The sequence below is a fragment of the Accipiter gentilis genome, chromosome 19 (assembly GCF_929443795.1).
Source record: "Accipiter gentilis chromosome 19, bAccGen1.1, whole genome shotgun sequence".
NCBI lineage: Eukaryota > Metazoa > Chordata > Aves > Accipitriformes > Accipitridae > Astur > Astur gentilis.
In genome coordinates, this window is record NC_064898.1 from 24,038,180 (window position 1) to 24,063,910 (window position 25,731).

General features: G+C 43.6%; 1 protein-coding gene across 10 annotated transcripts in view; it reads left to right on the top strand.

Moving 5' to 3' along the window:
* The window catches only part of TENM4 (teneurin transmembrane protein 4), a 352,099-nt gene that overhangs the window by 229,617 nt on the left and 96,751 nt on the right, over positions 1-25,731 (top strand). For all 10 annotated transcript variants that reach the window (XM_049823080.1, XM_049823082.1, XM_049823083.1 and 7 more), the window contains 2 exons: positions 5,885-6,031; positions 22,235-22,451. In XM_049823080.1, coding sequence (XP_049679037.1) covers positions 5,885-6,031; positions 22,235-22,451 — 364 coding nt within the window. The remainder of the gene's footprint in view (positions 1-5,884; positions 6,032-22,234; positions 22,452-25,731) is intronic.

The following is a 25,731-nucleotide window of genomic DNA, read 5'->3' on the forward strand; positions in this document are numbered from 1 at the left end:
TTTTACTAAGTCTTCTGTAACTGTCATTCTTCCTTTGGATAGCCTTTTGACTCACCTTCATGCCCAAGAATAAAGGCACATTATATTTAGTGAGTATTTCAGTGGGTAACAGGCTAAGCAACTTACTAAGAATAAAAGATTGTCTCTTACCATGCATGGCCTCTTTTGCAAAGATTAGCAATAGCTGAAACGTTAAAAGTACATGTTTTTTACTTGGCTAACTACATGGTGTGCATTTTTCAAAACTAAATTACTCATGCCCTTTTGGCTTTCTTAATTATTAACATCTTTCTGGTTGAAATCCCTTCCCAGTAATCCTGTGTTGTCAAGGGTGAGCCTGATTTACTGCTGAATCTTTCCTACAGCTTTACAATAAACCAGTAAGTCAGAGAAGATGTAGAATTGTTTCTAAACTGGAGGGCAAGTTTCAATATAAAACATCAGCATGATTAAACCAGGAAGCTCTAACTAGAATTGGAGTGGAATCTTCTAAACTAAGGCCTAATTAACACTGGTAATGCTTAAAATAAAAAGAGGTGTCTACTATTAAAGAGGTACAGATTTCAGAAAGAGCATCTCCATCCAGAATACCATTAAAGCTGATGGTACATCAACATAATTAATTTCTGTTGTTGGTTGTCAATTCTTGCTCTTACAAAATAACCACATTAACACTGTAGGGAGGCATATAAACAGCTAGTCTGAAATGTAAAGATGCTGAACAACATTTGAATTCAGGGATGGCTGCAAGGTGACTTCTTTGGGCTGCTCCTGAAGTCTGAGAAGCAGTGAGAACCCAAGGTCTGACCACGGCCAATTCCCTCATTTGTACAGTTATAAGCACTAGGAGCCCTAGCAAGTGACTATTTAATCTTCGTTTTACAGGATGCATCTGATTAGGGGTTTCTGGATTCCCACCATCACAAAATATCATGGTGTTAAGAGTTGAGTGGTTTCCAGGACACTTTACCAGGTTTCTCATAATTTGCAGGGATCAGCTCCTGCTTTGCTCCTCTCCTTCAGTCCTGCAGAACTTCTGCAGGTCACTTACTGTTTGTTGTTCTCTCGGGCTTCAGGTGTTTGCATCCTCACATGTTGCATTCAGCCATGTCCTACTCATTTCAGAGCTCAGCCGCTGTCTATTGGCACTTGCTAGAACATCCATCAGTGCTTTCCTACTGACAATGGAGGACAGATAATAGCCTGATCTTTTAAGTCCAATTTCAAGTGGCAATGAGGCTTGGCTTGAAGAAAAATCCCATTGAACATTGTTTATAATTGGACTAATTAGAGAAGGCCTTAACCGTACAGATCATTATGAGCAGATTATTTTACCAACAATCTTAAAATGGCAGGATAATTTCTTACTCTGGTGACAGTCGGCTCTGACTCTGATACTCTTTTTCTTGTCTAGTTCAAAATTAGTCCACATTTTATATTGCTTCTCTGGTCTGTACTGTCTCTTACATGGCAGACCTGACATCTTTGTGAATGTCCCACGGTATCATCATCTTTCAGCAGCGCTTTAATGTGCTTCAGTTTGAAACTCACATAAAGGGTTTCCCACCGCCACCTCAAAAAGCTCTATTCATATACTTAATTCTCTTAGTCACCCAAATACAGTTAACAAACACAAACAGGAATAATGGACCATTAGTGACTCTACCTATGAGAAATCAGAGCTACAAGATTATGGTGGTGTAAATCTGTGAGGATTAAGCCATCCCGCTGTGTTGATATTCAGAAGCACTCTGGAGACAAGGTGATCTTTTTGCTTTATTCCCCAGCATGGGGGAAAGGAGAGGATAAAGTTTATTTGTATCATCTTTTCGTCAAGTGCTTTGAAGTGCACTGTTTGTGGAATGAGGAATACTGTATGTTGCTATCTCTGTAGTGTTAGTGTTGGTCAAGTCTTTATGCAGTGAACCAGTTTAGAAATGGTAGTACTTATAGGTCAGTTCTCCTAGATATATTGGCCTACACATGCGTGTTATCTTCTAAGTTTCTGAAGGTGCTCTGACAGCTGCTGTTTGTGTTGTTTTCTATTAATGTTTTCCTTTTTCATGACTTCTGAAGACTGTCTGCTCTCCTACCAAACCCATGGCACAGCAGAGGTACAATTTAATCCTCACGGCACTGATACTTTGCTGTACCTTGTAATGTAATGGTTAAGATCTGAAAACTTTTATGTTCATGAATCTGTGAAGAAGAGTTTATCTCATTAGGAAACAGTTCTCGCCGACTGCTTGGAAGAGATTTATCTCACTAGGAACCAGAGATGACTCTTTCCTTGGTGGGGAAGGGTAAACTTATTTTCTAGACTTGAAAGATGCCAAGACAGTGGAGTATGAAATTACAGGTGGTAGTTAGCTGACTTTAGTTAACTACAGCATAGATCTGTAGACATCTCATCTAGTCACCCTGGATTCCCTTAACAGTCAAGAAGAGGAATAGATACTTTGGGACAGCATAATCTCATGAAATACTCTCTCTCTTCTGTCTCTCCTCTTCTGATGCTTTTCCTCTGTCTGCTTTCCAAGATGCTTGACTTAGTTTCTCTGGGTCCAGATTAAGAAGATTCAGAGGAAATCCTGAAAGTCCATTCAAATACTCTCAAACACATTTCATATAGAAAATGAATCGCACAAAAAATGCAAAGACATAGGGCTGAAAAGGGTCTCCTCAGTTAGAGTCCAGTCTTCTGCTGTCAAGGGCAACCACGTTGTCTAAATCTTTATATAAATTTACCAAGGTTTATGGATACATATAGTGAGGCATCTTCTCCTTAATACTCCTACTGGGAGGATACTCCAAAACTTTATTCCTTTGATCCTGGAAAATTAATTTTTTTTTTTTCTTTCTAATTTCCAGCCAGAATTTATTCATGCTTGGTTTTTTCTTTCCATTTGTTCTTATGCCAGCATTATTCTCTTTAGCTTAAATAGCTGTTTTCCCTTCTCACTGTTTATCTGTTTCATGAATTTGTGGAAAACAATCATGGTCTTTTCACCCTTTACTGTGCTAGAGTAGACAAAGCAAGCTGTTCTCATTTCCTCAGATGCAGAAGATGCCTCATTCAAATTGTATCAGCAATTTTCTGCCACTCCACATTCCCCATTTCCTAAGCCTGGGAGAGTAGAGCACATGCAGTTCCATATGAGCTCCTAACTTTTACAGTCGTATTAGATTTTCCTTGTACTTGCTGGACACTCCTCACATGAGACATCTGAAGATCATTTGCTTTTGTCAGTCTCAGAGCACTCAGAGCAAGTGATCAATCACTACAGTATCTTTTCTGTCTCATAGTCAGATCTTTGCTTTTGAGTTCTTTGTTCCAAAGATTAGGAAATGCAAAAGATAATTGAAACAAAAACAATAAAATACAATCCCTCTTTTCCCTCTGAATTTTCATCATGTGAAACTTCATAGTCCTAACTTAAACTGTTTCTGGGATTTGGATCTGTTCCTACATGGCTTGGAACGAAACCCAGGAGACTTTTTGTCTTTAGCTCCCAGCAAAAACTTCTAAAACCTATCTTCTTCCCATTGCAGAAAATAAGAGTCTGCTCCAGGAATTAAACACTACTTCTTGGGTTAAAAATCTAGCGGTATCCAACCCTCCTTCTCTCATCCTTCTACAATGGTATTTTCAACTTCTCAGCACCCAACTCTTTTTGGTTCTCACTCCACTCCTGGCCAGGTCAACACCACAGCACCTTTGCAAGGAGTTTCTTGCTCAGCCTTTGCAACTCCAGGAGAGAAAAGAACTTCGTAGGATGGGTTATATAAAGTCCAAGCAGTAAAAACATGAGGTGTCCTCAGTGATGATGCACCAGCCAAGCTCTAATGGACCCATGCAGAATCCACAGAAAGTGAGATTTCTTCAGAGGTTTTTCATCTAGACAAATTTAGGCAGATTTATAAAGAGGGGAAAATAGTCCTATCTGTACTGTCGGGATGGTCCCATCCAAACTGGATTTGTCTACTCCAAAGCGGGATTAGCTACCTAGCTAAGTAAATTTAGCAGGTTATTTTAACAAGTAATACGCTTCTTCTTCTCGTATTCTCCAAAACAGCTGAATGCTTTCAGCTTATACTGAAAGGGAATAAAGGGAACAAACTCATAAAGTAGCTCTAGCATGGAAAAAAAATTAGATTAAATGGTTAAAAGTTTGGCACTGTTGTAAGTAACTGAAGGCAGGATATTAAAATGGAGAATTTCAAGTAGTCTTGCCTATAAATAGCCCTTCTGTAGTATATAAATACTAATACAGTGTATAAATATCAAAATACACACACACACAAGCATGCTTACACATACACAGACACATTACATCCCCCCACTGAATACACATTTGAAAAGACTGAAATACAAAAAATATGTTTGTAAATGAAAAATTTATTTAAGATCCTTTTAAAGGGCGATTCCTTACCACTTTTGTTCCTTTTTCCATTTGGTCCCTGTAAATCTGTCACTTGTTAGAAAAAACAATCGTAGAAAAGATGTTAAGTTCACCATGAAACAATTCTTTAGTTAAAAGGCATTTCTGAACTACATTTCCCCAGACTCACGATGACGTGGTGTGCTCTACGTGCTGTCTCAGCACTTCTTGAGCAGACCCTCGTGCATCACGCGGTCAGCTAGACGCTGCAGTGACACATACCTTTCAGTACTCTTTGCCATCAAGTTGTAACCCTTTAGGACAAGATAAGTCGGTGTTGTTTGCACCGTTTCACAAACAAACCTGTCTTGCGAAGCTGAGGGCCTGAAGAAACTCAAAATATGCGGCAGGATTGCACAACACACATATAAATAGAGAGGGCCTTAAAACAGGGCTTAGAAAGGCTGAGTTGTGTTGCTGGTATAATCAGTCCTGCTGAGTGACCTTGACAGTAACTTCAGTTCCTTGTACTTCAGTTTCCTAAGCTGTAAAATGTGTCTTACATTTCTGACAGCTTCTTGGTAAAGATTTTTGAGCTCTGCAGGTAAAAAGCCCCCAGAACTGTATAAGCTAAGCAGCCTCCCTCACACTGCTGCTTACTGTGGAAATTACTCTACTATTTTCTTGGGGGGGAGGACAAAAAGGATGGAAATCTCAGCAGGAGGTCATCAGATGAGAAAATCAAACCCTAGTGAGCAGACTGGGAGCTTGGTATTCATCTCCCCCTAAGTTTTATCGCCTATAAAAGAAATGCCTGGCTCTGTGCTGGGCTCTCTGTATCATCAGTATGAGCGTCTAACCCACACGAGGGGATTTATGCCATGGGACAGTCTTCTCCTCTGCTGACTACAGGGAGAGTTGAAGGTATCTCCATTATAGATGAATTGTAACCCAATGAGATAAATTCCATCCAAAATAACTACAGTAGAGAAATTGGGTGTTCTCCAAATATTTTCTAACATAGGAAGCGCCTTCTCTTTCCAGCCAGCTTTGACTGCTTACCAGTCTGGGGTCTCAGTATTGCTAAAATCCAGCTGCTTTATCCCACTGGGTGTTAGGTACTTTAACCCCCACCACCACCACAATTGAGGTAACCCCAAATCTTGGTCTTACAAAGCAACGGCTTTGAGATACTAGGAGGGCAGGGTGACTTTTACAACCAACGAAGCAGGAAAATCTCATTGCCTCCCCAAAGCCCACCATTCCCTCGATCCAATTAGTGAGGCTGTGCTGTGAGGACCTCCTGGGAGACAGCAGCCCATTAAGTGGTCACCACCATCCTGATACCGAACTGGGGCAGTTCACTCCAGGTGGGAAGACACCAAGTGGGAGCGGAGAAATAAACCGAAGGCAAAGGGAAAAAGCTGTTTAATTAGCCCTTTTCCAGGCTGCGTTGCTTTGTGTCTCCAGTGCATTTGAATGTGTGGCTGTTTGCCTTGCAGAGGGATGCCCTGGCTTGTGTAACGGCAACGGCAGATGCACTCTGGACATGAACGGCTGGCACTGCGTCTGCCAGCTGGGCTGGAGAGGAGCGGGCTGCGATACTTCCATGGAGACGGCATGCGGCGATGGGAAAGACAACGACGGAGGTAGGACACGAGCACGTGTGATATGTCAGGCTTTGCAGAGCCTATAAGCCTCGCACAGCGAACAGTCAGCTGGGCTTGATTCTGCAGGGCAGATGATTGGGTTTTGACAGCTGGTGGAGAACAGATAGTGAAGCCTGCCAGGCTGACTCAGCCAGAGTGGATCTGAATTCAAGTGAAATGGATTTGGACTTGGGGTGCCAGGCCTGAAGAGGGAGGTTTGTTTATCCTCAAATCAAGTCCATATACCAGGGAGCAGGCAGAGGCTATGTACTCCCATCATTCCGCCCCAGCCGGGTCGCTCGGCAGTGACACGATGGGACCACCTCAGGCAGCAAACACCCCTGACTGTTCGAACTTTGGCCTCACTGCCTGAGGTTTTCATCGAGGCTCTCTGGTAGGTCACTGCTGACTTGGGATGGATGTTCTGCAGAAACTTAGAGGCTTCGGTGACTGAGCCCCATGCCCACAAGCCATCCAGTCCCTCTCAAACCATGTTTTATTGATTACAGTTCCATATGTAATGATGTCAGGCATGTGAATAATAGCTCTGCGTAATGCAAACTTAATATTCAGAGTTATCTCATTACAAAGGAAACCCCGGTGCAGTGTGAAGGTTTGAATTAGAGGGCAGGAGATGAGATATTAAATTTAAGGCATCAGGGAGACTGCATAATTTGTTTTGTTGTCACTCAGCAAAAGGCTTTGTAAACCACAAGTCTGGGCCAGGACCCAGACTGTGAAGTGGAGACTGCATTTTGCAAGCCTCTGTTTTATTGTATTCACAAGAACAGTACAGTTAAAAAAAAAATAAAAATAGCCAAGCCAAGACTGTGATTATCTGCTTCACAGCAACTGGGATTCTGATTGAATATTTAAAATACTTCTGCACATCTGGCATGGCAAATGGACCAAATTATCCCTTTAGAAAAGATGGGAAAAATTGGAGCGCCATACAAAGAGTACACACTGTAAAACCAAGGTCGCTTTTTGCCTCACATGAAACTGAATATCACTGTACTCATCTTTCCTATTTACAGCTGACACAGGGCAGCAGTAAAGTTCATCACATCAGATGTATAAAAATATGGTAAATAGAACCAAGGATAATCCCAGTTTCCATGGAAAAAAATAACTAACAAAAACCCTGTGAAGTTTTTAGAAAGAGAGAGAGGGAAGAAGGAGTAATCCAGCCTAACATACAATGTAGACTACATCTGTAAAACATCAAAAAGAGCATGACCAGACTCTGAGCAGGTTGGTGGAACACCATCTCCTCATATCTCCTGGTTCAAGGTGCTAACCTTGTAACTGGGTTACCCTCACCTTGAAACAAGCCGTTTGTTGCCTTGCTAGCCTGCAGGACAGCAGATGTAGACAGGAGAGACAATTGGCATCGACATGTTTACAAGTTAGTGCGCATCAGCTGCTAACTTGCATTTGGTGAACTTGTGTGGAGCTGTGGTGTACACAGCTAGAGCAGAGCAACTGATAGGCTGTAACATATTGCCTTGTGACAGACTATTCATGTGTCAGAGCCCACAAATGAGTGTTGACTTTACTCATGGTACACAAAAAAAAAAAAAATACATGTACATGCTGTGTATTACAGTTTACAGATAATCCATGTCATACGCTATGCTATTCCTTTGCTTTTGCTACATTACTGCTAAGGACTCTCCTCAGCTGGAAAGTGGAACAGTGGAATACGTTTACCTTCTTGACTTGATTTTTATACATTTTTATGTATCATTTCTATTTGTGGGCTCAAATCTAGAATTTCAACCCCTGAGATGTAGGGGCAGCAGCAGTGGTGAGGCACTTCTGCTTTGAAGCCCGAGTTCCTTGTGTAGCACAGGGATTCAAATATAGTTACATGGACTTGTGAAGAAAGCCTGATTCTGAACATGTTTCCTAGTTTTTAGGCTGATTTCTCTAGCAAGACAGCTGGAGACATTTGTAGAACATCTGTAGAATAATCAAGGTTGGAAGAGACTTCCAGCAGTTGTCCAGTTCAACCCCCTGCTCAAAGCAGTTCTAATTACATCAGGTTGCTCAAGGCTGTGTCCAGTCAACTCTTGAACACCTCCAAGGATGGAGATTCCAGGTCTCTGGGCAACCTGCTCCACTATATGACCATCCTTATATTAAATGTTCTTCTCCTAATATCTAATCATAATTTTCCATGTTCCAACTTAACGTCTGTTGCCTTTTGTCCAGCACCATCTGAGACATCCTAGAGTACCTCAGCTGGCTTCTGGCTTCCCCTTCACAATAGGTTGGATCTCCAGTAGAGCGCATATATATCTTTCATATGTGACAGCCACCTTTGGATTTCTCAGATACCCAAAGGCAACTCAAATGACACTAGGCACTTGTGTTTAGAAGCAGAATTGAGCCCGTATTTGATGCAGCCACTTTGTCACCACAAACATTATACCTCTTGAAAGAGCATGTAGTATCTGTATAAGCATTATGGCTTCTACCTCTTTTGGGATCTTATCATGGTCTCTGGAGTGATGCATGCTCAGGGCTGGAGAAAGGTAGTTTAATTTTGTTCACCGTAAAGGATTTCAGGGCTATTGCTGCATTTGTCTTCATATGCACATGAATGTAGGCAATGGAGATGGTAGTCCTTTCATGAAGCTTGAGAAATCAAACATCTGAATTAGTTAGGCAATGTGGGTACCATCAGCAGAGAGAAATAAAGTTAGAGCATCATCTCTCTAAGCTATTTCAGATATCACCTCATAGGTGCCTACTTTTGGTTGGTGCCCGCTGCCCTTCGAGTCACTTTCTGCTCAGAGCAGCATCTCTCAAAGCTGAGACACCATGGTGGGGCCGTTCACACTATTGGGGGGGGGGTCATTCTGCCTAAGCTCATCGGAAGCTGGTTCCCATGCTGTGGTATCGAGTGTCTGCTAATCAAGATCCCTGCAGCCGGAAATTCCTCAGGATAATGGAGCTGAAGTCAGAATCTTTTCCATCAGATCCCAGCCTAATCATACCCTGAGGGAGATGGGTACCAAATTACAGGGTGTGTTGGCCTCTTAAATCTGGAGGCTGTTCAGATAAACAATAACAAGCTAAGCAGAAGTCACTCAGAGAGAGACTCGGTGAAATGTAATCCCTGTTCAGGTTAGAAAAAGGGTGTCTCCGGGAGCAGTCCCCTCTCCACACAGGAGTGTCATTTGTCAAAGCTAGCACTTAGGTTTCACACCCAGGTCCACTTTATTTACACTTTTAAACAGAAAGCCCATCAAGTTGAAAGGAATTGTAGCAAGTAACTGAGAGCAGGTGATCATCCAGTATCAGTCAAGGGAAAACAGCGCGGTGACAGAGCTTTAACAATCTGGGTAAAAAGCTAGGATTTTGCACATATGACCTAAGAGGCCACCTGTATTATAACAAACAGGAGGCATTTCCTTAAAACAAGCTGAGAAAAGTGGTTCTTGCTCCTCTTAGGCAGAAAATAACCTCTCTAATTCATGGCTGCAAACACTACCTGAGAGTCTCACCCCACACTGAGTGCTTTGTCATGTGCTTGAAGAATAAGAAGTTTGAAGGTTTAAAAGACCAAGGAAGTTATCTTCTGTGACAAGCTCTAGAAGTGGAGTTAATGGCATTTGACAAAGCCTTGAGAAGAGGCTGATATTCCATAGGTTAAATATGGGCTCCGTTGCTTTTGTAGACTCCTTTGTTAGGAACAGAGTGTACAGGAAAAAAGGATGGGAAGAGGAGAGGATATTCTTCACAAATCATCTCACAGATATGCTATTGGGCAGCAAAGCTGTGTTAACCATCTTTGCTCCAGAGAAATCATCTAACTGTGTGACTCCATCCATCTTGAGAGCAGGAGAGTTGGTCAATTCCCCATTTCACTGTCTGGATACATTGCACTGTCCTGAAATCATGAGAGAATTACAGATATTAAACTAAATTGCTCTTTTGGCCTAAAAGTTCTGTCTGATCAACACAGTAACCACTTGAGGGCATTTGTTATTGTTTTGCACTTTTCCAGAGTAACCAAGTCTTCCAGATAGGGTAAAGCTTGCTGGTTCTCTGGGAAATGGAACTGACTGCATCCTTCATTTCTTGCTTTGAACAATTCCAGTTGCTAAACAGCTGCTGAACTCTGCGCAAAGTCAGTCTACTTTACTTGTGAAAAGCAAGAGTCTTTCTCAGATGAAAAATATATCTGGGATATAAATATTCCTAATATTATCTAACCCTTCATATTCCTTAGAGATTTTCAGTTGTCTGGTGTTCTCTGCTGCCTCTTCCAGACTTAAACACTTCCAAAGGCTCGTGTTAGTGATTACTGCAGGCTAATTTAAATAGATAGGTAGACAGATGGATTGATAGGCGGATAGATGATAGACGATCTTCCCAGTCAAATAATGCTGGCCAGTCCTAACGTATATTGCACACCAATTTCATAGAAGTTGTCGTGGTTTCAGCCCAGCTGGTAACAAAGCACCAGCGGCAGCCGTCCGCTCGCTCCTCCCCATGGCCCCGGTGGGATGAGGAGAAAATATAGAGGCAGGCTCGTGGGTCCAGACGAGGACAGGGAGGGATCACTCACTGCTCGTGGTCATGGGCAAAAGACAGGCTCAACTTGGGGAAAAAACAAAATCAATTTAATTTACTACCCATCAAATAAAAACAAGGATAATGAGAAATAAACCCAAACCACAGAACACCTTCCCCCCAGCCCTCCCTTCTTCCCAGGCTTAACTTTACTCCCAGTTTTCTCCACCTCCCACCTCCAAGCAGTGCAAGGGGATGGGGAATGAGGGTTGGGGTCAGCTCGCCACACGCTGTCTCTGCCGCTCCTTCCTCCTCAGGGGGAGGAGGACTCCTCACTTGTCCCCTGCTCCACTGTGGGGTCCCTCCCACAGGAGACAGTCCTTCACGAACTTCTCCAATGTGGTTCCTTCCCTGGGCTCTAGTTCTTCAGGCACAGTCTGCTCCAGCGCAGGCTTTCCCATGGAGTCCCGGCCATCTTGGGGGACATCCTTCCCCCTGCTCCGCCGTGGGCTCCTCTCTCCCCGGGCTGCATGTCGGCGTCTGCTCCCCCGCTCCCCTCCCTGGGCTGGGGGAGGACAGCCTGCCACCTGCGGTGGGGGCATCCCCTCCTCCTCCTCCCCTCCTCCCTCCCTGCCCTCCATGTCTGCAGGGGGGTTCCTCTCACACCCCACTCCCCTCCTCCCTTCCTGCCCTCCATGTCTGCAGGGGGGTTCCTCTCATACCCCACTCCCCTCCTCCCTCCCTGCCCTCCATGTCTGCAGGGGGGTTCCTCTCACACCCCACTCCCCTCCTCCCTCCCTGCCCTCCATGTCTGCAGGGGGGTTCCTCTCACACCCCACTCCCCTCCTTCCTCCCTGCCCTCCATGTCTGCAGGGGGGTTCCTCTCACACCCCACTCCCCTCCTTCCTCCCTGCCCTCCATGTCTGCACGGGGGTTCCTCTCACACCCCACTCCCCTCTCCGCTGCAAGTTCCCCTCCTTCACTCCCCTCTCCCAGAGGCACGACCGCCATCGCTGACGGGCTCGGCCTGGGCCGGCGGCGGGTCCGGCTGGAGCCGGGGAAGCTTCCAGCAGCTTCCAGCAGGAGACGGCCCTGCCCCAATACCCAAAACCCCACCACACAAACCCAAAACAGAAGTATAGCAACTTCATTTTTCTTACATGTCACCTGGTCAATGGTCTTCGTTCAGGAGTGAAGAAAATAAACCATCCTGTTCTCTTTTTCTGCAAGATTCGTAGTAGCAAAGCTTCTGCCCCTCAGTTTATGTCTCATTCGTGACAGCTACATGCAATGCATTTAGCCTAGCACGAACACAGGGTTCCAGTGTACGTGTGGCCCCATTTTGCCTTTGCAAGTTCAGTCTGTGCTCCGCCAGATGCTACCCAAGAGCTAGCAGGTGGAGCCATCCTTATGCTTTCCTTCCCTCTATCCTCCTGGGCCAGAACAACCGAAAGTTGCCTTAGTCTTCCAACCCTGGAGCAGCGAGCAGGTCCGAGCCACCAAGCCCCCGCGCACGGGATTTTTGCCGTTCCTTGCAGCCCGGAGTATTAGTTATTGCTGCCACTAGAAATCAACTCCTGCTTCAGGGACGATGTGATACAGCAATGGGGTCTCTGAGGCAAATCAATGGTGTTTGTTTAACTGTATCATAGCCCATCGGTGCAACTCCACAGAGTAATGCTTCGTGACTCGCTGGCCCCATTCAAGGATCAGGTAGTGCTTGTAGTAAGGTGGAGACTTGCGTAATGCTTTGGGACAGCAGCACTTCAAATTCTTTGGCAAGAGAAATTTTGGCATTGTGTGCTGACCTTCTTAACACCCGTGTGTCCACCATCTGTCCACCACATGCCAAGTAACGCGTTAGAGAGCTGGCAGGAGTCTGCATTGCTCTTTGCCAGTACGTAGGGTTACACCTGAAGGTAGCGGCAGGGTTGTAAAGGGAATTGCAAAGAATCCAGGAGAAGCCCAGAACGCAAACTTTTGTATTTGCAAATGCTTGAGCTGCAGACAAGGTGGTGGGGTGCTTTCTGGTATTTTCTTTTTCTTTTGGCACACTGTTATGTACCTTTACTTCATGCCTGCAAGACTTTTATAGCACGAGAAGATTGTCTCTGGGGCATGGTGTGGGAGCTGTCTGCTTCCTCAAAACCATAAAAAATGATGCATTAATGTGCTAGCTACATTTATGAAGGGAAGTGTTGAGATCTGAACACACCTGGGAAAACAGCCATCATAAATTAGCATTTACCGTCACAGATAGATCCAGTCAAACAACAGGGTCATCTTGAAGGAACCACAGAGCACTGCTAAAAAGATGAGAAAGTCTGCTGTACCTGAAAAGATTGGCTAGCTGGTATAATTTGTTATAAATCATCCAGCTTCCATTCCTGTGTTTTATGACGACTGTTAATCAACCTTTCCTCAAGTAAGAGAACAAAATGACCAGTTCACATTTTCAGGCTTCAGCTCTTTGCTGATTCTGTGTTGGACGGTAACACTTGGGTATCACCTGCTGCCGGTCGTTAGCACTGGGGCCATCAGGAGAGCGGTGTGAACCCGTGTATTACAGCGTCCAGAAGCAGGTGTTGGTTGTGCCGTTACAGAGGATGATGTGCTGTGAACGGATGGTCTAGCAGTGTCTGTGGGTTGTCTTCACAGCCTGGGAGAGTTGCTGGTACTTTTGACTAGTCCTTAATGAAATGCCTTTGATTAATAGATTCAGAAAGAAACCATGAAAGTGTCCTCTGTGTCCAAAGAAACCTACCATTGTCTGCTGAAATGAGGGAAGTTACTCGTGGGAAGGAGGCACTGCTGGTATATAAGATGTAACAAAATGTGACATAAACCATCTTCAGAAAAGACAGGCTTGGACACGCATTTCACAAAGCATTTCTGCACCTGAAAAGATGTTTAAACAGAGTTTGGGTACCAATGCTCAAAGGAGAAATTCAGGAAAACTCTACCAGACCTGCTTTAGCACCTGAGGCAAACTCTTCCCTACTCTTTGGGGCAGAAAGTCCCCTTAAAAAGCTAAGGTTTTTCCCCAAGTGTGCTCAGGGTGCGTAGAGTGCATGGCCACTTTCCTCTTGACCAGGGTTTGAGAAACATGCCTATATCTGAGTTATCTGAGTCCACTTTCCAAGCTGTGCTCGGATGATTGTTGAATTGCCTTGGATTCAGTCAACGGAATATGTTAGGGTGAACTTTTCAGCAGTAGCTTAACACTTGCAGCACTTACCAGGAAAGCGAGAGACCTTGGTGACAAGGATATCTCAGCTGCTGAGGGTGTGAACCCATTGCTCCCACAAAAAATTTCTAAGCTCTGAGTCCCTTTTTCTCAGAAGAATCACTTCTGAGAGGTGCTTTGGCTCCTGAAGGAGGCGGTTTCGGGTACGGTATTGCCTGACCATTGACCAGGTTAAGCAACTTACTGCTCTGCCTGAATGCTAGTCTCTCCTCTGCTGGGAAAGGCCCTCCATGCCTTGCTCAGCTTCATGAATTTCACTCGAAACATAGATTGCCTGCGCTGCTTTGCTGGCTGTGCGATGCATAAGTCCCTTGGTTAAAAGCTTGCCTGGAGAAAGGAAGAAACCCATGACGCCAGCTGCATCAACTGTATTCTCAAGAGCAATGATGAGTTGGGGGATGCTGTGAATTTGTAGACTCTAAACACATTATCATAGCTCTGGTTTATGCCCAGCTAGCGGTGATTATCACGTGCTTTCTGTCATTTCCTCCTTCCACTTCCCTTCTTTTTCTTTTCAGATGTTTTGTTAAACAAGAATGTAGCTCTGGATTAGGATGAACTTTTTGCAGACTATTTCTGTAGTGTCTAACACTGCAGAGCTCTGCTTCTGCACTAGAGCCCAAGGAGTCCTGTAATTCAAATACATGATTACTATTACATATGACTATATTATTTTGAACTTGCAAACATTTGCTGAGCACTTAGAGAAAGATGTGATGGCAGTTCCTTTCCCAGGCAGCCAGCAATCTAATTTAGCCAGGATACAACCAGTGAGAACCTTATTCAGGCAGAATCAAAACAGAGCAGGTGGGATAGAAAGAGCGAAAATAACATTAACGGCTAACGTGATCACAGGGGGGTGACAGTCACATTGCTATTGTTCCTTACGTTTGTGTTTTATTTCCCTTTGATTCTTTACAGTGGGGCCAAAAGCTACAACTGTTTTGTTGAATAGGTAAAATTGTTCTCTGCAAAGTGCTGGAGTAAAACCTATTTATTCCCCAAATCCAACTGAAGTAAATTGAGTGTTGGTCCTCAACGCAGGACAGAGCATCATTACTCCTGTAAACCTTCATCAGCACGAGCAAGTGAACATGAACAATAACTTGTGTTTTGTGCAGTACTGAGCCATTCTTTCAGTCTCTGTTTCACCCGAGTTTAGGCTAGAGCTGGAAGGTTAAAACCTGTTTTGCTCAAGGGTAAGACTAACACTTTGTTAGCTTTACCTTTGAGCATCTGCGTTTTAAACCTTCCCCATCTAAACTCTCCCAGTAATACATCCAAAAGCATCACAGGATAAGACAGACAGTGTCCCCACAAAAAGTGATAATGTTGCCTGGTGAATGGCACAGAAAGGAAAGTAAAAGATAAGGACTGGATGAGGTGAGACACACAATCGTTTGTATAATCACTGTATTTTATGCTTCCATGGGCAATGGAAATACTCCTGAAAGCTAATGGGGTTTTATTGTTATTTTTCTTTCTGGTTTGCTTTTCTCACAAAGGCTCTTTCCACTGCAGTCAGTGGCAAAAAGTCTCGTGATCTTTAGCAGGAGCAATCCTTGAGTTTGTCAGGTACACTTTCCCAGCTTTACCCTAATAAGGCTCCTTAGGCTCACCTCCTCCCGACTGCCCGTGTGTCTGGGGCCCCCGATGTGCGTCACGGTCCACAGGATGCTCTCTGCATACAAACAGGTCCATCCCTACCTGTGGCCTGCCTGTTCCAGCCCGACACTTGACATGCAGCACCTGTCAGAGTCTGCTTAAACACACAATAACACCTCTGGCTGAAGGTTATTTGCATTCTGTTGTTGATGTTAGCATGACGGATTTTTGTTGCAGCATCCATAGCTCTGTAGAAATGCTCAATTATTCAATCTCAGCGAGGTAAGACGCTGCCCATTAAATCAGCCAACACAATTGTGGGGCCATGAAAAGTCACAGCTAATTTGAAATTTTATTAGCTCTCGGCTGATCTTGTTTACTGCAGAAGCAGTCTCTCAAAACCAGCCCTTTGCTTCTGTACAAAACTCTAATCCTTGACACCTTGTTGGCACTGTGTGGTGGTGGGTGAGAGACTTGGAAGCTAGACTGCATGAGGCTTGAAAGAGGAATGAGACTGCTGTGGGATTTGTGAGCGCTTTGCAGCCAGCAAGTGCAACAGCAACCCAAGGAATGCAGGGATAGTAGCCCCGTTGCTGCCGGAGAGTAATTATTTCGCGGGACGGTAGTGGCTGTGAATGTGACAATTAGTTTTTGTTCTGAGGTTTTTGTTCAATACGTCACACTCATCTCATCATAATTTAGAAGTAAGCCAAAAGATGTGCCTCTCCTAATAAGCAGTCATGTTCAATAGGCACACAGTTTTTCCTATCAGTTAGTGCCTGGTTGCGTGCCTTAGGATCTTAATCCATTCCTAGCAAAGGAGGCTTTCAGGGAAGCTGGAGACTCTGGACGTGACGGCTTACAGGCAAGGAAGACAGTCACAAAACCCCTTTAGTTACTGAGCACCTGCCCCGTCCAGCATGCTTGGGTAGGAAGGAACATGTCCCATTTAACCAGCCACCTGGCAGATGTGGTGCTTACCATACCAACTTTGTTTCTATCATAACACACCTGGAAATTACATCTGGCTTGCATCCTGCAGCTCCTTGTGTGGTTAAATACCAGAGAGCATGAGAATCGGTGATCTTCCAGCCCACCTGAAGCTCTGGTGGGCAGAATAAGCGAGACACGGCCTTGAGTCCTCCACACTAACCCCAGTAGCTCCAGATTTTCAAAATTTCTTGTTGGTTTGGGTGGCTGTATTTTTTTGCATGCTATTTAAACGTCATAAAGGGCACAATTTTCAGAAAGTGATAGGTCACAAGCAGTGTTTGAAAGCCAAGTAATTTTAGGTCATCTTAAATTTGGCATCCAGGTTGACTATTTGTGGAAGGCAGTTCTGATATTGAGTATCTCATTAAACTCCTGAGTAAGGTCAGCATTCAGATCTGTTGTCATTATCTCATGTAGATGTCCCAGCTGCTGCAGTGACAGTGCTTAAAGGCAGTGAATATCAGGTGTTTTCCAGATGGTATTAAGCAAGTGTCACGCTTGTTAGGCTAAGGTCCTGCTCCAAGAAGACACAGATGATAGCTTTAGAGTTTAATCCCTTCCATGAAGCAATGCTTACATGGAGAACAGGCTGAAAATACATTACAGATACAAACCTTTAATGAGAATTGTGGTTATTTCATTGGGTTGTGCGGGCACTTCAGAGCCCTTTGGGACTAGAACAGATGTTTTGTGAACAGAAAATAAAAAGACAGTCTCTGCTCCCAGAGAGTTTACAGTCAAAGGCAGTGTTTCGAAGAGCTCACTAACGGGGTTGGGGGATTTGCAATCTTTAAAGTGAGACAGAGCATCTTTCTAAAAACAGCATTCCAACTCCACCCACAAGGTACAAGCTAGAAGCAGTAATCCTAAAGTAAAACTCACTGTTTGGTGATATACAGAGTGCAGATTATCTGATCAAGTGGACTTGGTCCCCTAAAAAATAACGTTAGCTGAATAAATTTGAGCTGCTTTATCCTTAATGGCAGAAAAGGAAGGTTTTCTGCTGACCCCAGTTCATTCTCCTTCTTGTCTGAAGGGAATGAGACAGGGGTCACAAGATGACCTCCAGAGGTCCCATCCAGTCTTACTTATTCTATGATTACATGAGTCTTAGTGAAAAATGCAAACCATTGATCACATTATTTACCAGATGTGGCAATATCTTGCCAATGGCTCCCTTTTCACAAAGGCAGTGATTTGATTCACCCCATGGTAACTCTGAGATTGCAAAAGGTATTTATTTCATGGCTCTATACAAAGGAGGTGTGACAAAAGAGTTTTATTTTTGGCAGGAGAGCCAAAAGGACACTTCTTTCTATATAGGATGCATAAAATGTCTTAAATATGTAAAAACTTATATTACATGGAAATAATAAGGAATGCAAGAGGTGGCTTAAAATCTGGCTCAGTGGCAGATCTCCTAATTAATTTGTTAATCGAAAGGCATCCATGATTGAAGCTGTTTCTGAAGGGATCCCTTAGAACTGGTTGTTGTATCCAACCCTATTCAGCATTTTCATCATTGCTTAGAATGTAGTTTAAATCTCTCCTGGTAAAATCTTCAGGTCACCTAAAGCTTGATATGGTGGTAAATAATATACCCAGATCATTTTGATACAGAGCGATCTGACTCACATCGCTACAAGGTCACAATCAAACAAAATGTGTCTTAATGCAGCAAAATGCAAGATAATACCCCTGGGAACAAAGAAAGCATGTTATACTTACGGGTTGGGAGACTCTTGAAAAGCAATGACTCAGAACAGGATTTAGAGGTCATAGGAGATAATTGTCTCAACATGAGTTCTCAGTGCAAGGCTGTTGCTAAAAGGCTACTGTGAACCTTAGAAGTATAAAACCCCCAAAGTTGGGAAGTGCTCTCTCTTCTATACCCAATACTGCTGCCACAGATCTGTGTCCAGTGTTGATGCCCACACATAACAAAAGATGTGAAATTACTGGAACGAGATCAAAGGATGCCACACACACAAAAAAATCCAGCCGCTGGAAAATAAACCTTACGGTAGGAAGTCTAATCTTCCTCCTCCGTTCAGAGAAAAGGGTTGGAATAGATTGTTGCTCTGTGTGGAGGGACTTGCACTTGGAAAAGACGTCTGAGCATGCAGGGCAGAAAGAGATATTGGTAACCTTGTAGACAAAGGCAAACAAGTTCCAGTGGTGAGATACTGGAGTTAGACAAATTCAACCTTGAAATAAGATGCAGTTTCCTGGCAGTAATTAAGCATTTGAATAGGTTACCGGAGGAAGTGGTGGACTCACTTTAATCAGCTGTCTTTGATATATGAGATACCTTTCTAAAAGACAGGCTTTAATCCAGTTCTGGACAGGGGGGAATGAGCAGCCTGTGTATATAAGAGGTCAGACAAGCTGATCATAGTAGCCTCCTTGACCTTAAACCACAGGCATTACTGTAATCCCTCTACGCAGGACTTTCAACCTCGCATGGAGATAATTCAGTAACACTTTTGTTCTCTGGTATGAAGTGCCATGGTCATATTATGGCTATATGTAGGGTAAGGGAGGTGCCACTTTTTAAAACCAAGACCTGTATAAACATGGCCATAACTAAGAACTTACTGCGCTGTGTATCTGTGCTCTGGGAGCTACCGGAGTTAGGAATGCACACGTGGATCATGGGTCTCTGTGCCTTTGCTGCTGCAAAACTTGGGGTGCAGAAGCCACTGGTCCCACGTTCACCTCCTTCTGTTACTGCTCTCTGAAAATTTTGCAGTAAGTTCTAAGGAAAATTCACATTTATGCTTTAGAAATTTCAAAAGCGTTTTGTATTATGACTTGAAATTCTTCTGCGAGCTCATACCTTGCTATCTTTTCCTTTGCTGCTGGTGCTGGCTTCCCACATTTTTATTTTTTTTTTTGTCTATTTGGACCATTAAAGCATGAGATTTATTTTGCTCTGATTTTATTTTCTATTAATCTATTCAGCTCCGTGAATGCCTTGCTCTTCATGGGTAGGTAGCTTCTTGCAAATGTCACTTTATCCTCACTCTTCTGATGGAACCAGTGAGAAATCTCAGGGCATGAGAAGTCATAGCTGAGTACAATTTCATAATATCTCCTTACAATTCACTGTAGGGCACCACTTGGCTCGCTTGTGGACCACACAATAAAAAAACAGAAGAAAATAATATTCAGATGGAGACATCACTATTTATGATCTGGTTTGTAGCTTAACCCTTGCTGTTCTCTGTGCCTCAGACAAAAATGTCCTTTACATTTTCTAAGTGAAAGAAATGCTTTGCCCTGAGACTGCTTTTGATATTGGAGGGAGTTGAGTACCTCAACCCCATTTCAGCTCTTGAGGACCTTAATGACTTTAATATGTCAGTGACAAACCTCTCCGGTGTAATTACCCCCAACTTATTCCATATAGGCCTGAAACACATTAGTTGAAAGGCTTATCTGCAGATGAGGCTTCAGCATTCTCACCTGTACAAAATGTTGTCCTGCGCATCTGTTCTTCAAACATTTATCTGCAGTTTCCTGCAAAAACAATATTTCCTTGCTATCTTGCAGCTTCAGGTCCCAAAACACATTTCTGATGCCTGGAATAAAGACAGGGTAATGAAAAGCTATGGTACAGCTGGGTTGCTGTCCTCTCAGCAGAGTGTCTGTAGCCTTAGAAAACATTATTAATGTGTGGGAGAAAAGGACAATATTTTATCTTGCTTGAAACTGTAGTCGATATGGTAACAAGGCTGGTTTGTTGTTTCTTTTCCTTCTCTTGGTTGGTTTGTTTCCCCCCCCCCCCCCATCAGGTAGCTATGGATAAGCATATTACATCTATGCAGGTCTTTATTCTGTGAACGGTCTCTCAAACTCCATCTGAGATTTGACCTTCCAGAATCCGACCGGCCTAATCATCTGCAGCAAGTAATTTTTTTAATGGGCAAATAAAACGTAATTAGTTCTTTTTCATTATCACTAGTCATCAAGAGAAAAGGCAGATGGGTAGGTTTTGTGCCCGAGCTGATAAATTTTTGTGGCAATTTTGCAAGGAGTTATAAAGATGTAGAGATATCAGAAGAGACAGAGGTAAGGATAATGGATGGGATTTTCAAAAGCACTTTTGCTAATCTAACACTGCTGCCATTATCATTAATGGCAGGTGCAGAGCACTTGTGAAAATGACTCATTGTGTGTGTGTACATGTCTACGTGGAGCAGATATTCATTGCGCTTTGACCCACACGTAGACTGGAAGCTCTGGGAACACTGAACAGGTTTTTTGTTCAGTTTTCTGTGTATGGGTAACCACATGAAATGATGTTGCCAGTGAAGTTTTATGGCACTAAAATCTTCCAAGAATGGAACAGGTATAACTCCACAGAATCCGAATCCGTGTCATGTAAGCCATCGTGAGTACTAAGGCAATAATAACAAATCGGATTCTCATCCTATTTATTTTACAATAAATTCAAAGTAATGCCGATAACATTAGTGAAAGGACTTCTAATTCATACTGGTATAACTGGGATGAAACTGAAGCTCGCAATCTGTTATAATGACAAACTGTCTCGTTTTAATTTATTGTTTCTTTGAAATAAAAAATCCATTATCGTGACAACTCCAATTTTTATCCCACTTCAGGAGAGACCTACCTCTCAGCATAGTGTTGCTCTCCAGGCGCATTCATTTCTTGCCACTGCAGAAATCAGTAGCAGGATGCGAGCTGTAAAGGTGGTTTCTTAGATACACAGAGCTCCCAGCAACTACACTGAGACCAGCCACTCATTTCACATAGGTCTTTGAACAGCCATCACGTGGTAACAATTTCCATTCACTATCAAACTGTCTTGCTTGAACTGATGAGTTGGAAGTGAAGGGCTCCATATCCCATTACCCCAGAACAAAAACATCCAGTTCCCTTATCTGATTTAAAGATCCATCTCTACTACATGCTAACAACTTTTATTTCTACACGTGATGCTTCATCAAACCTCTTCTGAGCTTTTTTTGTATTTCCTTTCCTGTCACCACTTTTTACTAAGCTGTTTGCAATGAACAGTGGCATCTCAAAAGGAACTGGGGAATGCTGCTGTGGTGGTGGGAGGGGAAGTAGTACCGTCGGTGCGTTTGATGACTTGACAGATATGCAAACCCTCATTTTACTAGAGTACACTTGGCAAGCTTTTCTTAAGTGTGTCCACTGCTATTATTGTTATTATTAATTCAGTGGTGCTGAAAGTACAAGATTTATATCCGTAGAGTTTGAGGTCATGTTACTCTGTGTCTGCATGGAATAAATGTGACAAAGGCCAAAAGAGACCCAACCTTCCCAGCAAAATCTCCCTTACTTTCTCATCTATCTAGCCAGAATCTTTAGTGGGTTGCATGTATAGATCTCTCTGTGGCCATGGGAGATACCATGGCTTTATTCACTCTTTAGTCTTGCTGAAAGCGACCCTGATAGCTTTGGTGTGATGCAATGTGCCTGTGATTTACACAGGGAACAGGACCAGTGTACAAAAGTCATTTGTATATTGACAGGAAAAAACCCACCTTTTCTGGCTCTGGAGTTACCTGAGTGACTGAGATGTGAAATGGCATATCCCAGAACTAATCTCAAAGATGCTTTTTTTTAAGGGGCTAAGCTCATGTGTATGTGTGTGTTTTCATATATTACACATTAATGCATATTTGAGGGTCTTTATTGGGGCTTTAAGGGAACATGCCTTACTCTATGTAGGTGTATATTCACATTTTCCATTGTGTGCATTAGAGTTCTTGCACCCTGAAGGCGACAACAGTCCATGTTACCATTGCTCTAAAATCTTCCTTACTCTTCTGCAGATGGCCTCGTGGATTGCATGGACCCAGACTGCTGCTTGCAGCCGCTGTGCCACGTCAATGCGCTGTGCCTGGGCTCCCCGGACCCCCTGGATATCATCCAGGAGACGCAAGCCCCCATCTCCCAGCAGAGCTTGCATTCATTCTACGATCGGATCAAGTTCCTGATTGGCAAGGACAGCACTCACATCATCCCGGGAGAAAATCCTTTTGAAGGAGGGTAAGTGAATTTTGGTTTTGATTCAGTAAGAGGTAAAGCGTAAGCCACTTGGCCATTTTAGAACATAAAACGCCAGCAAGATGCAGAACACGGAAATTGTCTAAGGAAAGGAGATATCTGAAGCATTTTGTGGCTGATGTAATTCTGCTGACTGTCTCCTCATCTGCAATGTCCTGCCAGCCAGTAAGACAAGATGTTTCTGTCCCAACACATAGGGGCAGTTGCATCTTTCCTGCCTTCTCTTATTTCAAGGAGTGAAAGCCATCTGTTCAGCGGGGCTCTTCTAGTTCAAGTGACTGACATTTCCAAAAGTATCTAGTAAACACCAATGGCAGAACTTCTTCCCTTGACAGAGCCAAAAGAGAGAGAAACTCTTAGAATGGTATTTACAATCTATAGTGTGACTACTAGAGACCTCAGAAGAACTCAACCCAGCATTGTGCGCTTGCAGCCCAGAAAGCCAACTGTATCCTGGGCTGCATTAAAAGAAGCGTGGCCAGAAAGTCGAGGGAGGGAATTCTCCCCCTCTGCTATACTCTGGTGAGACCCCACCTGCAGTACTGTGTTCAGCTCTGGGGCCACCAACTTAAGAAGGACATGGACCTGTTGGATGATCAGAGGGCTGGAGCACCTCTCCAGTGAAGGCAGGCTGAGAGAGTTGGGGTTGTTCAGCCTGGAGAAGAGAAGGGTCCGGGGAGACCTTATAGCAGCCTGCCAGTACTGAAAGGGGGCCTACAGGAAAGCCCGAGAGGGACTTTTTACAAGGGCATGTAGTGATGGGACAAGGGGTAATGGCTTTAAACTGAAGGAGGGTAGATTTAGATCAGATATTAGGAAGAAGTTCTTCACTGTGAGGATGGTGAAGCACTGGCACAGGTTGCCCAGAGAGGCTGTGGCTGCCCCATCCCTGGCCGTGTTCAAGGCCAGGTTGGATGGGGCTTGGAGCAACCTGGTCTAGTGGAAGGTGTCCCTGCCCATGGCAGGGGGGTTGGAACTAGATGATCTTTAAGGTCCCTTCCAACCCAAACCATTCTGTGATTCTATGATTCTATAACTGAAGAAAATCTTACAGTGTAGGGAGAGCTATTAAAGTGATTTCCAATATAAACAGTCAACTTAGTTTTAATACTGAGACATTCTTTATCACTGCAGTCATCATCAAGAAACAGGAACTGGCAAAGAAATCTTATGCAGTTCACTTCTGTGACTGCATCTCAGCCATTTGTTTAAGTACATGCCTGGCCGTCAGGGGAGGTCATCTCTTTAAAATCACATGCTTATAGCAGGACACTATAATACATACCCTGCTTAGATCATTCGGTGTCTGCCCTGAATGTTGCCTTTCAGAAGTGGTGACCCTGAGCCAGGAGGTGGTTCCCAACACTTAGGTTTGGATTCTGTTGAATTCCACCCAGTCATTAACTGCTTACTTTCAGCATTCCCCCACACAGCAGTGAACAGGTTGGCACTGAAAATATACAACCCTCGTGTTTATGTTCAACACTTGCATCTCAGCAGGCCTCTCAGGCCCTTCTGAGTCTGACCTAATGCTCTTCCACGAAGGGATGTTGCCAGCATCCCTTGGGTACCACCTCCCATCTATTGCCATCTCTGGTGGTCTACAGGCTGACCTGAGACATGAACCACTTAGAAGCACACCAGTGACAGGGAGTTGGCCTGATGTGTTCGTTTCCCCGATTTGTCTTGCTGCCAAGCCCTTCAGAGTCCAAGAAAGCTGACAACAGTGATTCAGATTAAGGCCAAACACTCATTATGTCGCAAACTGTTGTACTTCATCAGCATTCTGAAGACTGCAAGTTCTGGATACTGAGCAGTCCAGGCTCTGGACTAAATGTTAGCACAGTGAATTCTCTGCTGTCAGTTGTTGTGATTTGTTGCTGTAAAATCAGGCTCCAGAATACAAAATAGATTATACTCACAATTTCATTTTTCTGATGTATTTAGGGTTGCAATTCCTCAGCTCAGCCCTCAGTCAGAAGCGTTTCCATAGAGGACTCTGGTATCAGGTCCGTGTGTATCCATTCTGATAGGCAGAGAGTCTTGGTAGACACATGTCCATGTTTAATGAACTTTTCCATACAACTGAAGAATTATAGGAGTCTTCATACATCTGTGATAAAAAAAAATTGCAACTTCTCTTTAAAGGCTGCTTGCATTCAGCACCACACAGAGTTGAGGGAAAATAATGGGAATTTCTTATTTATACAGTGAATTTGCTTCTGGGAGTGCCAGCAGAGGACCAGCAGAAAGACTGTGTCACTTAGGGTCACATGAACTCTTACAGGAGTTACATGTGTTTCGTAGATCTGATGATAGATGTCTATGTTGGAAGGAATTTCTAACCATCTGTAGACATCCTGCTAAAGAAAGATTCAGGATTCAAAAGAAGCACCTGCTAGCAGAAATATTTATCTGGCATATAGATTACTAGAGCAAGGGAATGCAAAGATTCAAATCAATAGGAAGGGTTTTAATGATTGCTTTTCATTAACTGCAGTGGAACTAATAAATGGGGCTCGTTGCTCCATTTAAGTTAACACGAAGAATGATACAGAGATAGTGATGATTTATGAGGTTGCCATTCTTAAAATACCAGCATAGGGTGTGTATCACTAAATATGGTCTACAGATATGTCACCTCAAGCTGTGATTATATTGCATCTCTCAAGTTAAATATCTTGACTCGTCACAAGAGCTGTTGCAAATAACCATGAAGGACCTCAACAGAAGGTATATTATCCCCTGAGACAGCACCACAGCACACAGTCCAGGCTTATCAGTCTGTTGGGTTGCTAAAAATGCCATTACTCTTTTGGGATCTTAAAAACCATCGTGTGTTCCTGTTCGTTCTTAAAGATCCTATAGATCTGGATAAACTTAACCACTGCAAGTGTTTTCTGCTTACTTGGCTTCTCTTTGTAGTTTTCACTCATCTGTTTTCACCACCTAGAAAGCTGAACCTTTAAACAGCTGCCTCTTGTCACCCTGGAAATGGCAGTGCTTCAGCTGTGGTCAGTGACCGCTCCGTGGAGGAGCATGGGCTGGGACCATCTGGGACCCAATTAGTGTAGGCAAATGAGACCAACTGTATTTGCATGTGTGGATATGCCCTTTCTTCAGTAGCATTCTTGCTGTTGAATCTCCTCCAGTTGCTTTTGCAACAGAGAGGTGATAATATCCCTCTTATCCGTGGAACTGCTCAGTGTCTCCATGAAGATCACAGCAGCAGCAGGGGGCAAGATGAACCATTTTCATTTCT